This window comes from Ruditapes philippinarum, unplaced genomic scaffold (genome assembly GCF_026571515.1).
Source record: "Ruditapes philippinarum isolate M1 unplaced genomic scaffold, ASM2657151v2 ctg5023_1_1_1_1, whole genome shotgun sequence".
Lineage (NCBI taxonomy): Eukaryota > Metazoa > Mollusca > Bivalvia > Venerida > Veneridae > Ruditapes > Ruditapes philippinarum.
In genome coordinates this window covers 113,424-127,836 of record NW_026861157.1, presented here as the reverse complement: position 1 = coordinate 127,836, position 14,413 = coordinate 113,424, and the positions used below count along the sequence as shown (strand labels likewise).

At 31.1% G+C, this 14,413-nt stretch overlaps 1 protein-coding gene across 4 annotated transcripts in view; it reads left to right on the top strand.

Moving 5' to 3' along the window:
• LOC132714719 (phosphatidylinositol 3,4,5-trisphosphate 5-phosphatase 2-like) overlaps window positions 1-14,413 on the top strand; it is a 79,215-nt gene that overhangs the window by 52,698 nt on the left and 12,104 nt on the right. For all 4 annotated transcript variants that reach the window (XM_060697636.1, XM_060697637.1, XM_060697638.1 and 1 more), the window contains 17 exons: window positions 540-617; window positions 1,374-1,520; window positions 2,362-2,491; window positions 4,346-4,543; window positions 4,966-5,136; window positions 5,595-5,738; window positions 8,338-8,434; window positions 9,247-9,391; window positions 10,053-10,152; window positions 10,737-10,828; window positions 11,180-11,261; window positions 11,536-11,681; window positions 12,035-12,092; window positions 12,497-12,588; window positions 12,774-12,864; window positions 13,467-13,563; window positions 14,182-14,237. In XM_060697636.1, the coding sequence (XP_060553619.1) occupies window positions 540-617; window positions 1,374-1,520; window positions 2,362-2,491; window positions 4,346-4,543; window positions 4,966-5,136; window positions 5,595-5,738; window positions 8,338-8,434; window positions 9,247-9,391; window positions 10,053-10,152; window positions 10,737-10,828; window positions 11,180-11,261; window positions 11,536-11,681; window positions 12,035-12,092; window positions 12,497-12,588; window positions 12,774-12,864; window positions 13,467-13,563; window positions 14,182-14,237 (1,924 nt within the window). The remainder of the gene's footprint in view (window positions 1-539; window positions 618-1,373; window positions 1,521-2,361; window positions 2,492-4,345; window positions 4,544-4,965; window positions 5,137-5,594; window positions 5,739-8,337; window positions 8,435-9,246; window positions 9,392-10,052; window positions 10,153-10,736; window positions 10,829-11,179; window positions 11,262-11,535; window positions 11,682-12,034; window positions 12,093-12,496; window positions 12,589-12,773; window positions 12,865-13,466; window positions 13,564-14,181; window positions 14,238-14,413) is intronic.

Sequence of the window (14,413 nt, the reverse complement as noted above, 5' to 3'; positions counted from 1 at the left end):
AAATGCAGACTTCAATACCAAAATACTAAAATCACATTACTGTACTAATAACTATAAAGCAACAGAAAGAAAAGGAATGATTCATGTTATTTGACAGTGAATAACTTTTTGAAATTATAACAGGACACTTAAGTTAAAAAGTTTCTGAAAAATGAAAATAAAAGCATTTCTGGGGAATAATGGCCCTTCAAGGGAAATACCTGGCCTTTAAAGATATAATCTACCATGTTCATGAGTCAATATATGGTTGTACATAGATTAAGATTGGAGCATATCTTTCTACAACTTTGTATTGCAATCTGTGTCAAGTTACACATTTAGTATTATTCAATACTAAATGTATTGAACTTGTTAAATAGATTTAGTATTAAACCTACAATCATTCAATTTCCTCTATTTATAAAACTGTGTAATAAACAATGTATAACATTGTACCTCTATACATGAACTGTACAATGGTAAAAGATTTACTCGGAATCTAACACTGTATGATTATAAGAATAGATGGTTTTATATAGATATTTGATATGTTATTGTAGGTGACTGGTGCAGGATTACCTAACCTTCTAGAACAATTATCAAGGGTCAGAACTGAAGTTCTCAATATACAAACAAAGGTTTGTACAGAGTTTATATACAGAATTTATATTAGTTTCGAATATGTATGAAGTTATAAGCTTATAGACACACTTTAAAATCCAAATCCATTCCTGGAACCAACTAGTATTGAGCAATAAGTGTAAAGTTTCTTGCTCAGTGAAACAATGACTTGCCCTGGCAATCATTATAATACTAGTCTGAATACGTGTTAACCACTTGGCCATGCCAAGTACAGATTTTGATTAACTTAAAAAGGTAACTTAAAAAGGTAAAAAGTAAATGTAATGAAATATTTTATAAAAAAAACTACGAATGGTAAAATAAATTGTATTGTTTTTTGAACTTTGTGGTTAATTTTTGATAGAATTGTAACATGAAATGTGTATTATTTAACACTCATGAATTTTTGCATGAACAGGGTTTTAACAGATTAGAAAAGATTTTGTGCTTTTAGGGTTTTAGGCATTATTCTTTTTCAAAATTCAATCTTTGATTTTGTAAACTACAGGTATCAGAAATATAGATTTATACACTTTTTGTATAGGTACAAAATTCAGGCATATACTGACAGAGTAGGTAGGCCTATGTCATACAGATAATGAGATTTTTCCTACTTTGTAAAATGATGAGACAACTAGATATTTGTGTGGCTCTTGGTCATTATTTTGGACATTTCCCTGATTTTCATAAATCATGGAGAGGGGAAATTTTAATTTTCACAAGCTCAAGTTTAAAGTTAACTGTTTAATTTATAACAAAATTGTCATTTTCAGGCACAGGAAACAATTCAGCTTGCGTCACTACCATCAGACTATGAATATCTAGATCCACCTGATGGTGTGTACTGTGAAAGTGGGATAACAAGTGGCCCCTTCCTTGCTTCTACTTACAGACCTTACATTCCACAGAGTAAATTTGAGGTAACTTTTATAATTGTAGAACATTTATTATTCTCAATTTCTGTTTTTAGTGTTGATTTTTTTAATGATTTTATGTTAAACTTTTATGTTCAGTACTTCAACATATGTTGTGAAATTTTCTTAACATATTAAGTAGCAAAAATCTGGAAAAGGGGAGATTACTTGTGAACAATAAATACAAAGTTTAAAAGTTAAAATTGCAGACTTTGTTTAATGAGTCTATTAATGGGAGATAATGTAAAGTGCAACATCTCTCATGCCACTTGGCACAAGCTTAAGCTGTATTTTTCAAACAGTTAACTTGTTGGTGCCCTATGATGTTCACTGTGTTGGTGAAAAAAAAAACATTATTCAAACTGTTGCTTTACCAAGTCATATGCTTATTGATTCCTTTATTATAGCTTTCTAGCTACTGTGCTAGTTGGCAGTTTCATCTAGTAAAGGTCAAGTTAAAACCAGGCCATAAAAAAATCATGTATAAAATAAAAACAGTACATGAAAAATCAGATTTGTCTCAGATTAACAATATAAATGTAGTTATCATGGCTATAGCATTTATCCGTGCATACATTTACGCAAGCTGATTTTTGAGCTTCACTTAATGCTTATGCAATCTATCAGGGCCTTTAATTATGCTTATAAATTAATTAAGGCTTTTTATTATGATGTTTTAATTTTATCATGGCCTAAGGCTTTGCTTGCTTGCTTTGCTAAAGTTTTTTTTTATCTTTTTTCATTTCTTCTTCTTTATCAATTTTTTGCCCTAATTTTCTACTACAAATGTTTTCACTTTACTGCATGTGATATGTCTAAAGTAGATAAAATATTTTATCTTTACTAGGTTAAAAAGGTGAAACATGGAAAACAGACAAAACTTACACTAACAGTGGACTTACAGAATGGTAAATACTCAATACTGAAACAGACAGGGAAAGAAAGTCTAGGAACAGACACTATATCTCATGAAAGAAGTAAGTTATAACTTCACATACCAATGTTTGTTTAATGTTATACATACATGATAACATTGCAGAATACATATTTCAATCTAGTAATAACTAGTTATCAATTTTTACTGAATATTTCATTGTAAGTTCTGACTAAAGAATAGTAGACATTGTACATGGCCTGGCTGCTCTAGTTGCATGGTTAGATTCAGCTGCTGGTTCTACTTGTGTCTGGAATATTACATGGAAAGACTCATGAGGTCTTCCTACACCATTATAACAATCTCTCTAAATGTCAGTTACACTTTAATTAAAACTCAATGGAAAAGAATACAGACAAATATGGTAGATGTTATATGACCAGGAGTCTTAACAAAAAGTCTTTTGAACTGAGATATTTTATTTTAAAGGATTTAAATATTTCAGGAATTAAAAATTACATTGAAAATTTCTGGTATTTTGAATTTTGTAATTTATGTAAGGATTTGATTCATACATGACAAACAACACTTGTGACCAAACGGATATGTGGAATAATTTAGATATGACCTTGACCCTAAAATGACCTTGACCGTCAAGGGCAAATTATTGAATTTTGATTTTAATTTTTTTAACTTTGTCATTATTTACGGAAAGGATTCAAAATTGGACAAAATTACAAGTGTGACTAAACAGACCCAACAACTAAAAAAGACCTTTATTCTTTTTCTTTATATTTCTTTTTGAAGATTTATATTAACCGTTTGCTCTTAGAAAGAGAAAAAAAGTTGAGTGTTGTGCCCGCCAGGCGGTGGCTCTTGTTTTAATTGTGTAGGGAAGTAAGATTAAACTGTAATTGTAAAGAATATATAATGACCTGAAAATTGAAACTGGTATGAAAACAATGCTTATATTCTGTGTATATGTTATTTTCCTTTCATAAGTAGCTGTCTCTTTGAATTTTGATTTCTCAAAAATTATTACCACATATGACAGACATTTGACTATTGTCATTAATTGTTTCATTGTATGAGTTTAAACCAATAGGAAATTGATACTGTGTAATTTTAACCACTATTACTCTTTCTCCTTGTGTTTTCCCTGTCCATTGATTGCTTTCACTTCTGACATTTTGAAATTATAAAAATGATTACAAACTATTTTTGTTTCCTATAGAATTTCACAGACTAAGCTTTAACATTTCTTAAGTTATATTGTATGTTTTACAATATAGTCAAGGATGAAAATATCTGTTTATATTAGATTTGGTCTTGAAAAAAAAATCGGAAGAAATAACATTTTGTCCAATTTTCAGCACAAAGTGAAATTTTGCCTTACTTAAAAAAATCAGAAAGATTCAATTTTAATATGATAATATATATTAATATTTATAAGTTACATAAATTAATCTAGCTATTTTGATAAATTATAGCAGTGGCCTTCATGATTTGAGAGGTCATTGTTACTGGCTTTGTATCAGTTGCCTCTCACCCCCCCCCCCCCCCCCCTTATGGATGTACTGAATCATCATAATTGTACAGAATCACCACTTGTAACCATATTAACTATTGTACTGAATCAACATTTGCCCTCAAAAATGAGAAATAAAGTAAAATAAGTCCTAAGGCAAATGGGCCGCACATTACATTTTATCATTTTGGGGCTGAAATCCTTCACTTTAACAAGAGATTATTCAGAATTTAAAGCTGGACAAATCCATTACACACATAAAGTTGGCCAAATGGTCAAACATTTATTAAATGTACTCTTAAAGTATGATATATTCAGCCATGTAACAAAAAGTTAACAAATCCATAAATTTATTGTCATTTCAAAAATTGGAAAACAAAGATGTATTGATTTATCTAGCACTGTAATATAGATAATGTATCATTTCAGTACTCCACTTGATTAAATGCACGAAAGACAAATGTATTTTGGATGTCATTTTGGATGGAAAGAAGAAACAGAATTATATCTTTGCCGACCCCCATGCACGAGAAAATTTCTGCCTTCAAATACGTCAGATGAAAAACATGCATTCAACTGAGACAGAAATAGATCAAATCTCTGTATTTATTGGTACATGGAACATGGGTAAGTAGGTCATCGTCAAGGCAACAATTTTGAGAACAGTTTAATGCTATAGTTTGTCAGTAGACAGATTTTCATGGTAACAAAATGAAGGTTTATCTTAAATTTTGGATTATCTTATTATATTTGAGTTTACCGATTGTCAACTAATCATGAAGTCAATGATTTGATGCGTTCTTACATAGAAATAAAACTTTCAGAGATATTTAAAAGAAAATATATTTATAGACTAACTAACTCATTATGTACTAGTAAATAAATTAGCTTAATATCATATGTATTGAAATGAAATTAGGGCGCAACTGTCATATAAGGCCAATAACCACAAATATAATAATATGGCAGATAAATATTGAAAGATGTTAAGATAATGCCACCTATAAATTTTTCAGTAATGAGTAGATAATTGTTTTGATATATCACAGGAGATGCATCTTTAAACCAGAGTTTGAGCACATGGTTGAAATGTACAGGGGCAGGTAAATGTAGAGACAGGGTTCTAGGAGTTATCCCCCATGATATGTATGTGGTAGGCACACAGGAGAGTTCCATGACAGAAAAAGATTGGGTTAACACACTGAAAGCTGGCCTTAAAGGTAACCTTATTTTGGTTTCAATTGATTAAAAAATTGTTCAACAGTAGTTCAGTCTTATACTGGCAGGCAGATATCTAATAAGTGTACTTCTATTATGTACCAGTAACTGCCAACGTCTCTATATTGTTTATTTGAAATAGAGATTTAATATGATAAACATTAGAGAACAAACCATCAAGATAAAACATGAGCCATGTATAGGATATTGTTAATATGATGTTAGTTTACTTTGATGGGAAAAGACTACATGTACCACTTTGTACATTATTTCAAGCAGGGATAGAAAATTTTCTTCTGTAATACTGTAAGATGGCAAGTAAGAATTACCTTACTAACAGAGCAGAGAGAAGGTGTAAGACATTTAAAATCAACTACCTTTAACACTATGTATTTGTCATGTAGAGGACATTTGTTGTAATATTAAACATGTTGAAACATTCATTACTGTCTTATTTCAGCATGTGTATTGGTAGACATGGAACTAGTAGAAGTGTGTACATTATGGGGCATCAGGATAGCAATTCTTGTTAAACCAGAATATAAACATTGTATTAGCAGGATACAAAGATCATCTGTCAGGACAGGCATCGCCAATGCTTTAGGTATGTTAGGACAGGCATAGTAAATTTTAATATCATAATTATGTCCTAAAGTTATGTTAGGACATGATTGTAGGTCCTATGTTAGGACAAAGACTTAGTGTGTCAGGACAAGTATAATAAATATTGCATATCCTATGTTTATTTTAGGACATGTAATGTAAAGGCTGTCAGCTTGTTAGGACATACTTTGAGTAAATAAGGCTTAATGAAAATAGTTATAATGATAATATAATTAGATATAGTAGTAAAATAATTATATAATTGTATTTAAAAAAACATATTTATATATGATTTTCCTATTCACCTAGTCACAAAACTAATTGAAAAACATACTTACACTAATTACATTATAACCTCTGCCAAACAACATCCTTTGCTAGACAAATATTTTGGTTAATGCTTAGAGTTGTTGCTGTACAGAGTTAAAATATAGTGGAAGAAATAATACTGTTGTTGTAAAGAGTTAGTTGCTATACATAGGTTCTGTCTGTGGAGACGATACTGTAGGAAATTGATAATCACTGACAAATGTCAATTTACAACAAATATTCCTGATGTTATAGCTTGTATATTATATAACGGTTATATTGGTTTTAAATTTTATCCTTACAGTGTTGCTATAGTAATATTACTGATATAGATGTCTGATTTAATATCAAATATAATGGCACAGGTGAATCAAATATATGTTACATTCCAGTCTTATTTGCTTTCTATTTGTGTTGGATTCTACAGTATATGATATACATCTACATGAATACTGCACTAGTGAAAGCACTTTATAGTGAACTTTGTATACATCTCTGTAAATGTACGATGCTCCATAAACATGTTAAGTACTCAATATACTTGTACTGTGCTCTTTATAGATATACTTTGCTTTATATACTCTTACAGTGCTCCATATACATGTTCATTTCCCAGTATACCTGTACAATGTACTATGTAATTTTACAATGCTCTATGTATAATGTTCTATATGCATGTACACTGGTGTTTGTACATGCTCAGTGCTCTGTATACATAAACAATGCTCTATAATGAACAATTATCTATATATTTTTTCAGTACTTAGTATATATGTGCAGTGATCTATGTATTTTTACAGTGCTCTATGTTCAGTGCTCTACATGTATATACACTGGTCTATGTACATGTTCAGTGCTCTACATGTATGCACAGTAGTCTATGTACATGTTCAGTACTCTACATGTATGTACACTGGTCTATGTACATGTTCAGTGCTCTACATGTATGCACAGTACGGTAATCTGTGTACATGTTTAGTGCTTTATTACATGTAAAGTGCTCTATACACATCTACACTGCTCTATACACATGTACACTGCTCTATACACATGTACAGTACTCTATACATTTGTAAAATGCTCTTTATTTATGCGTCACAGGGTGAGAAAAATGTGCAGCCTGGCATGGAATCGAACCTGGGACCCTCGGAAAACTGTTCCTCAGCCTTTCCGGCTAAAATCTCCGACTGTTGCACACTATCTCCTTAGTGAAAGTTCAATGTGTAATACTTGTGTGATGCAGGATCATACTGATATAACCATATAATGTCTTTCTTTCCTATATAAGCATAAGCAATGTTTCTATTGTGGTGCAGAGTAAATAGCAATATTCCATTTATTTCATCTTTATCCACCAAAACAATACAGTCAAACGTGTATTAAGCGACCGGGCAAGGGAAATACCCAAAACGGTCGCTTAATGAAACGGTCTCTTAAGACAGTCAGCATGATATAAAAGTCAAAATTTTAAAAAATGACATCTTTTTTATTCGGTTGGATTGTTTTTCAACTTCATTTTTATATCTCTGTTGAAAAAAAGTACGCTCCGATAATCTAAATGGATGCAAATGTAAAAAATAACTTTCTGATATTTATTGACAAAACAGCTTCAAGATCCATTACGTACATGTTTGACATTTTTTCCAGAATGTTTTAACTTCTCCGTTGTTTTTCCTTGTCTCCAACACGAAAACCCTATTAGTGAAGATGTTTTCTGTTGTGCATTTTTTTTCATTTGAAATAAACAAACTACAGTACATCTATTTGTTACGATTAATTTAATGGCTGATCAAGTTCAAGGTCAATTCAATGCAGTCTAAATGTCAACAAGCGAAGCGTATACACCATCTCAGTATGGGCGGAGCCTTACATTGTTTATCCGATATTATTGGATAATACACGTCACGCGTATACTTAACTTCATTTGCATACGCTAAAACGGTATGGGAAATAGAGTTTTTCACACGTTTATTGTTGTGTTTTGATTGTTGACACTTGTGACATAACGAGGTGGCGTTCTCTATAAACACAATTACTTGACAGGTAAAAGTGGTCATTTAATGAAAAGATTGATGTCAATTAGGTGACTAATTAGCGGTCGCTGGTCGCGTTGAGCAAAAGTCGCTTAATACATTAAAGATATAGAGAGAAAATGATCGGGGGGAATTTAAAGTGGTCGTTTAAGACATAAGTCGCTTAATACACGTGGTCGCATGGGCAAGTTAGACTGTATTAAAATAAGATGGAAATTTGAATTACTTAAAGTGACAACAATTTATTTCTGTCGCTAGGTAACAAGGGAGCAGTTGCAATATCGTTCTATTTCAATGGCTCATCTTTCTGTTTCATCAACGCCCATTTGACATCTGGTGATGAAAGATGCAACAGGTTTGACCTAGTTTTATATCATCTAGCTTTAGATAACCTTCTTTTATAAGACCTGATTTTATAAGACCTAATTATATAGGACCTAGTTTTAAAAGACCTGGTTTTACTCTACAGGTAACATTGTTTGCCAAAATATCCGGGAAATTTGTCAGAAATGTTGTTTGGATGATTTCTAGCTCAAGACTGAGTATGCTTCATCTGGGGTTAAAGACTAGGGAACACAGCTCAAATTGTGAAAAGTCTTGTTAACACTCTAGGCAATATTTTCAGCCCAAATATTATGGAAATTTGTCAGAAAGGTTGTAATGTTGATTTTAAGCTCAACATTGAATATGGTTTATCTAGAGTCAAAAAATAGGCCACAAAGTCCAATATAGAATAAAACCTTGTTAAATGTAATATTTTCAGCCCAAATATCCTGGAAGTTTGTCAGCAAGGTTGTTATGTTGATTTCTAGCTCAACTTTGATTATGGGTCTTCTTGGGTCAAAAACTAGGAGACAGAGCCCAAATATGGAAAAACCTTGTTTACATTTGCATTATTTCAGATGTTGATATGAATGTTTGTTTAGGATTAAGACATTATATCTGCTTTTGATTCATAGTTAACATAATTGATTGAACCTTGTCATGAAGAGTCTTCATAACCAGGTGAGTGATATAAGGCCCATCATGACCCTCTTGTGACGGTAAATAAAGCATGACTAGGATAATTTTATCCACCTACATTTGGAAAGTCAGAATTCTAAATTGTTTTTGATCAACTAACAAACAATTTCTTATAAGCATTTTGTATTTGATTTATTATTTCAGGAGAAATCAAAATTACCGTGATATAATGAAGAACTTGACAATAAATCTAGGTCAGAAACACCTAAATTTGTTTGATATTACCAGTCAGTTTCACCATGTGTTTTGGTTGGGAGATCTAAATTACAGAGTGGAAGAAGATATTCAGGTGAGTTCTTTGGCTACTTTGCTGAAAATAGTACTTGTTGAAAGTCCAACCCCTCACAGTGATTACCTCCCTTTGCAGATTGTAATCACTGCCTTTGCAGACGTCACATGATGATGAAAGTCACATGAAGTAATGTCAAAATTCAAATGTAAATATCAACCATAACATAGAAAATCTAAAGCTATTTTTCTCTTTCTGTTTTATCTTAACTTTTTGTACCTACATTCTTATAGTTTATTAAAAAATTATCAAAATTGTACAAAATAATGAAAAATAAATTCAAAAGCTAAAAAATATCAAAATATTGATAAAAATGTTTGTGATGGCAGAGATCTCTGTACTGATAAGGGGAGATCACTGCATAGGAGATTGGTTTAAAGTAATGCCAATGTTTGTAAATTTCAATTACAGAGCAGATGGTGTCCTTGTTTGGTTTCTCTGCACAACATTCTCCCTTACACTGTATAGAATACTGTAGACTAGTATAATAAGATAATACAATTTCTGATGGTGAATTTAGGTCAGTTTCATCTGGATACACAATGACATGTTGCAATTTTACATTTTTTGTAGGTTTTTACAAAATCTGAAAGGTTGTATCCTTTATGGTTCCAAATTCTCAAATTACAAGATTCATTTATGATTGTGCCATTTATTACAGGTGTTATTACACAAAGTTCAGGAAAAAGACATCAACTATTTGATGGAGAAAGACCAGTTAAAAAGACTTCAGAGTCAGAAAGCTGCATTTTGTGGCTTCCGTAAGTCATCATTTATGTGACATGTCATACAGTGTGATAAAATATTTCAATGTTAATATTTTGACTTCTCCCTTCTCCAATGTATCATGATTTAAAAGTAAAAACAACAAAAATATTATGTCGTTACTGTATAAAATGAATGAAATGTGATTTTCTCATTGGATAAAATGTCATACATCTTTTCATATCATATGTGATGCAGATATTTTAGACAATTTGAAGTGCGTTTTCACAATTTATCCCCAACTTATTTGTATCCAGTATTTTTATCATAGGGTTTTTGCATACTCCAAGATTCAAGTCATGTTTATGTTATTATTTCCAAATTCAGACATATTTTAAGTTGCCATCATTTTCACATTTAAATAAACTCATAATTATTTTCTAATTCACATATTGATATGTCCACTTATTTTCAATTTCAGTTTACATGTTTGTATTTTCACAATGATATGTGTTCATGCTTTTTACAATTACTCATATATGAAAATATTTATTTTGACTTTTAAATATTTTCACATTTTTTCACATATTTTCTCATTTTTTTCACTTATTTTCACATATTTAAGTGTATTTGTTTGTAGAAGAATCAGAGATCACATTCCTTCCTACATATCGTTTAGAGAGAAATATTCCTGGATATAGATATGCTTGGAGAAAAGTCAAGAAAACAGGGGTATGATGTACCTATATCTAACAATTCTTGTCATTTAAGTTGAAATTTTTATCGATGTATAGAAAAATATAGACATGTCTGAAAATCGACATGACATGATGTGAGAATTACTGAGACATAATATGATATCTTGTCTACTTCTACACAGATATAGGTGTAATGTAATCAAATAATCTAAAAGAAATCTAGAACCAGCAAGCCAAACAAACTAACAAACAAACATATAAACAAACAAACAAACAAGGCACAAAATAAAGAACTAAAATTTTCAAATTCAAATCAGGAACTGTTAGAAATATGTTTTTTTATTAAGGGTTGAATATGTATTCTGTTTGATGTGTATATTTTCAGGAGAGAATAAATGCTCCCTCATGGTGTGATAGGGTACTATGGAAATCATATCCTGGTGTATTTATAGAAAATGTTGCATATGGTATGATAATTATGCTATTCAGATATTTCTTTGGTCTCAAAAATACTATTGTTTGTCTTATGACACATAATACTGACCATAGTTTAATGGCCTTTAATTAAATTAAGAACATGCCACACCAATAAACAGTGCAAAAAATATTTTTAAAATGTTTCCTTTCAGTATTTATTTGTTTCAGAGATTTTACTCTTGGCATACTTTTTAACATAAATCTATACACAGAAACAATAAAATTTCTATTTACATTGTAAAAGTTTTGACAATTTGTTTCCAGGCTGCTCAGAGGCTATATTAAGCAGTGATCACAGACCTGTTTTCTCCTCATTTAATGTGGGTATATCCTCAGAATTTGTACAGGCACGTGGTTCGCTAGCTGAGCTAGCTCCAGTAAAAATTATCTTTCATTCCATAGAGGCACAGGTGAGACTGATAATTAAATATTTACATAAAAATATGTGTCAAGATATTTATAATTTGACAAACTTCCCCAGATTTGAGACATTAATATATAAGTTGTAGACATTAATATTTTGACTCTCTCAGCTGTTATATTTGATTCTGTGGGGAAAATTACATTCTTTTAATTGTGTGGGTAGATTAATGCGAACTACACATATATTTATATCTATATATCAGGTTCCTGGTGTCTTAATACATCAATTTAACAATTAAGTTGCTTATCAACTTTCTCAGTGTTGATTAGATTGTAAAACATTATGATCTTAAAAAAGTACCTTTTATTTTGATTTCTTTTTTTTTTCAATTTTGTACAGGTGAAGACATGTTGCAAGCAGTATTTCCAGTTGGTCTTTCATTCCACGTGTTTACAAGGTAACTATTGTTACTTGTTTGCCAAGTGTCCTGAAAAAACTTGCCCCACTCTATCCCAAGAGTGAATAAACCAGGGACTTTAAATTTTGTCTGAACTTTTCAGTAGTTCAGTGTAGGTTTTATGTTCATGCATGTAGAAGGTTCTGTGCCCTATTTGACGTTGAATTATTGACCATTTTGTTTGAATAAATTTGGACTTAGTAATTCACTTATGGTATATGAGGATAATGATATTTAGCTAAGTTATGGAAGGTGGACAATGTAACTTGTCAGCTAGCTTTGCTAGTGTTACAATATTGAAAGGAGGGTCATATAAAGTTCTTCTCCAACAGTAAAGCTGAATAATTACCATTGCACTAGTATGACCAAATTAAATTATCCAGTTATATTTCAATATTTTACAGAGGTATACAGGAGTCAGTCTAACACTTCATTTCAAGATAACAGGACTGGTTTCTACACGGTACCAGTCTGGCATGCATGTAATTTACCAGAGGTAAGCATGTTGAAATTTATATTGAAATAGTTTGTAAATTTTGCACCCATTAAACTGTAGATACCAAATTTTATTTTATTTTTAATTGTCCATTTTTGAAAGATTTCTGCAAAATTTAGTTTGTTGTAAATCTCAATGAAAGCAAGGAAAAATATTAATTGTAGATAGTGTTCTTTCTTTTTCAGATGAAGCCTTTATTTGGAGACCAAGATTTTTTAGAGGAACAACATATTCTTATTGCTGTGATAGCCAAAGATGGCGACAATGAATCATATGGTATTTTCATGTTTTAAGAGATATAATTTGCTCATTGCCTTTTTTAAGGTTATAAGGAAATAAATGTGCCAAGTGAAATAACTATAGTATTGTACAAGGCCAGTTAGGACATATTAGACCTTAAGGTAAATGTAGAACTATACTAGGTCATGACAGAACATTATGGTAGATCTACTGGACCAAAAGAATAAAATGCAAGTTCAGAAAGAGGCGTTTATCATTAGTTCAGAGCTAGACAGCCAAGTCATGACTTTATAAAAGCCTTTAGATACAATATAGTCTAATTGCACTAAAACTGACTTTCAAGTTTATATGAGGTCCATTACAAAGCTACATGTAAGTGTTATTATACAGTTCATTCAGATTGTGATGTTACTCAAAGTTGCATCTGTGTTTATGAAAAATTCTATCTTTGAACTATCCTACATGAATATCTTTATCTAAAGCATTTGTGTTCCTGTTTTACAAGAGGGCAATTCCTACATTCCTATTTTTTATTCACATATGATTAAAAGCAATTTTTATCCTTTTTATGTGAAATGATTTCTATAAGTTTATTTGAATCAGATAGTTATATTTTCATTTTTGACCTCTATTTACAGGAGAGTGTGTCTTGTCGTTGAAGGACATGTTTTCCAATCAGCCCAAGGACTTTGAATACACACTATTACACCAAGGGGAGGAAACTGGAAAAATAAAGTAATATTTAGACACTTTCATAGTTCTGTTTTTAACACATTTTTCATTAACACTGTTAGGATAGTTTACTTTCAACAAGAAGGAATTATTTTTGTCATCTGTGGGCTAGTTTGACTGTAAAAGATTTGGTTTAAACATATATTTATTTAAGCTCGATTGCAAAACAAGTTCTTGCAACTTATATTAATCACTTTGAGTCCGCTTCCTGGAACCAACCAGGACTGGTGTCACATAAAGAAACATGGCCGAGACCCAATTAGGACTTGAACCCATGATCCCCAGGGCAGACACCTTAACGGCTAGGCCACCACTCCCCTCAAAATTGTAAAAGATTAGCAAACAAAGAAATGTGATTTATCCTTTACCTTCTTTATTTGTGTATCATGAATTTTTCCCTGCTTTAAATTTGGAACAGTTCATTCAAAGTTAAAGGGATCTCAATATCAAAGTACAACAAACCTGAGCTACCAACAGCATATAGCCTGGTCAAACTGCATGCTAGCCTGGGTCTATACTGGTGGCAAATGCTTACCTTTTTCAGTTCCATAAAGCCTAAATTTTGATTTAGTAATATATACAGTACTGCAATACTTAATGATAATATGTTAATCTTTTCAGGGGTAAAATGCATCTTGTATCCAAAAGCAAGAGGTCATCAAAGAAGTCTCCATACAGTAAGTTATGCAAACATAAAATAATTACAGGAATATTCTATTAATTAATACGATACATGTCAACCATCTAACTTCTTGTATAGAAAAGTGAACAGTTATAAATCAAATGATCAACAGTTAAACCCAGATATATAATAAAATGTTTGTCAAATGGAATAAATGAATCAAATGAATTG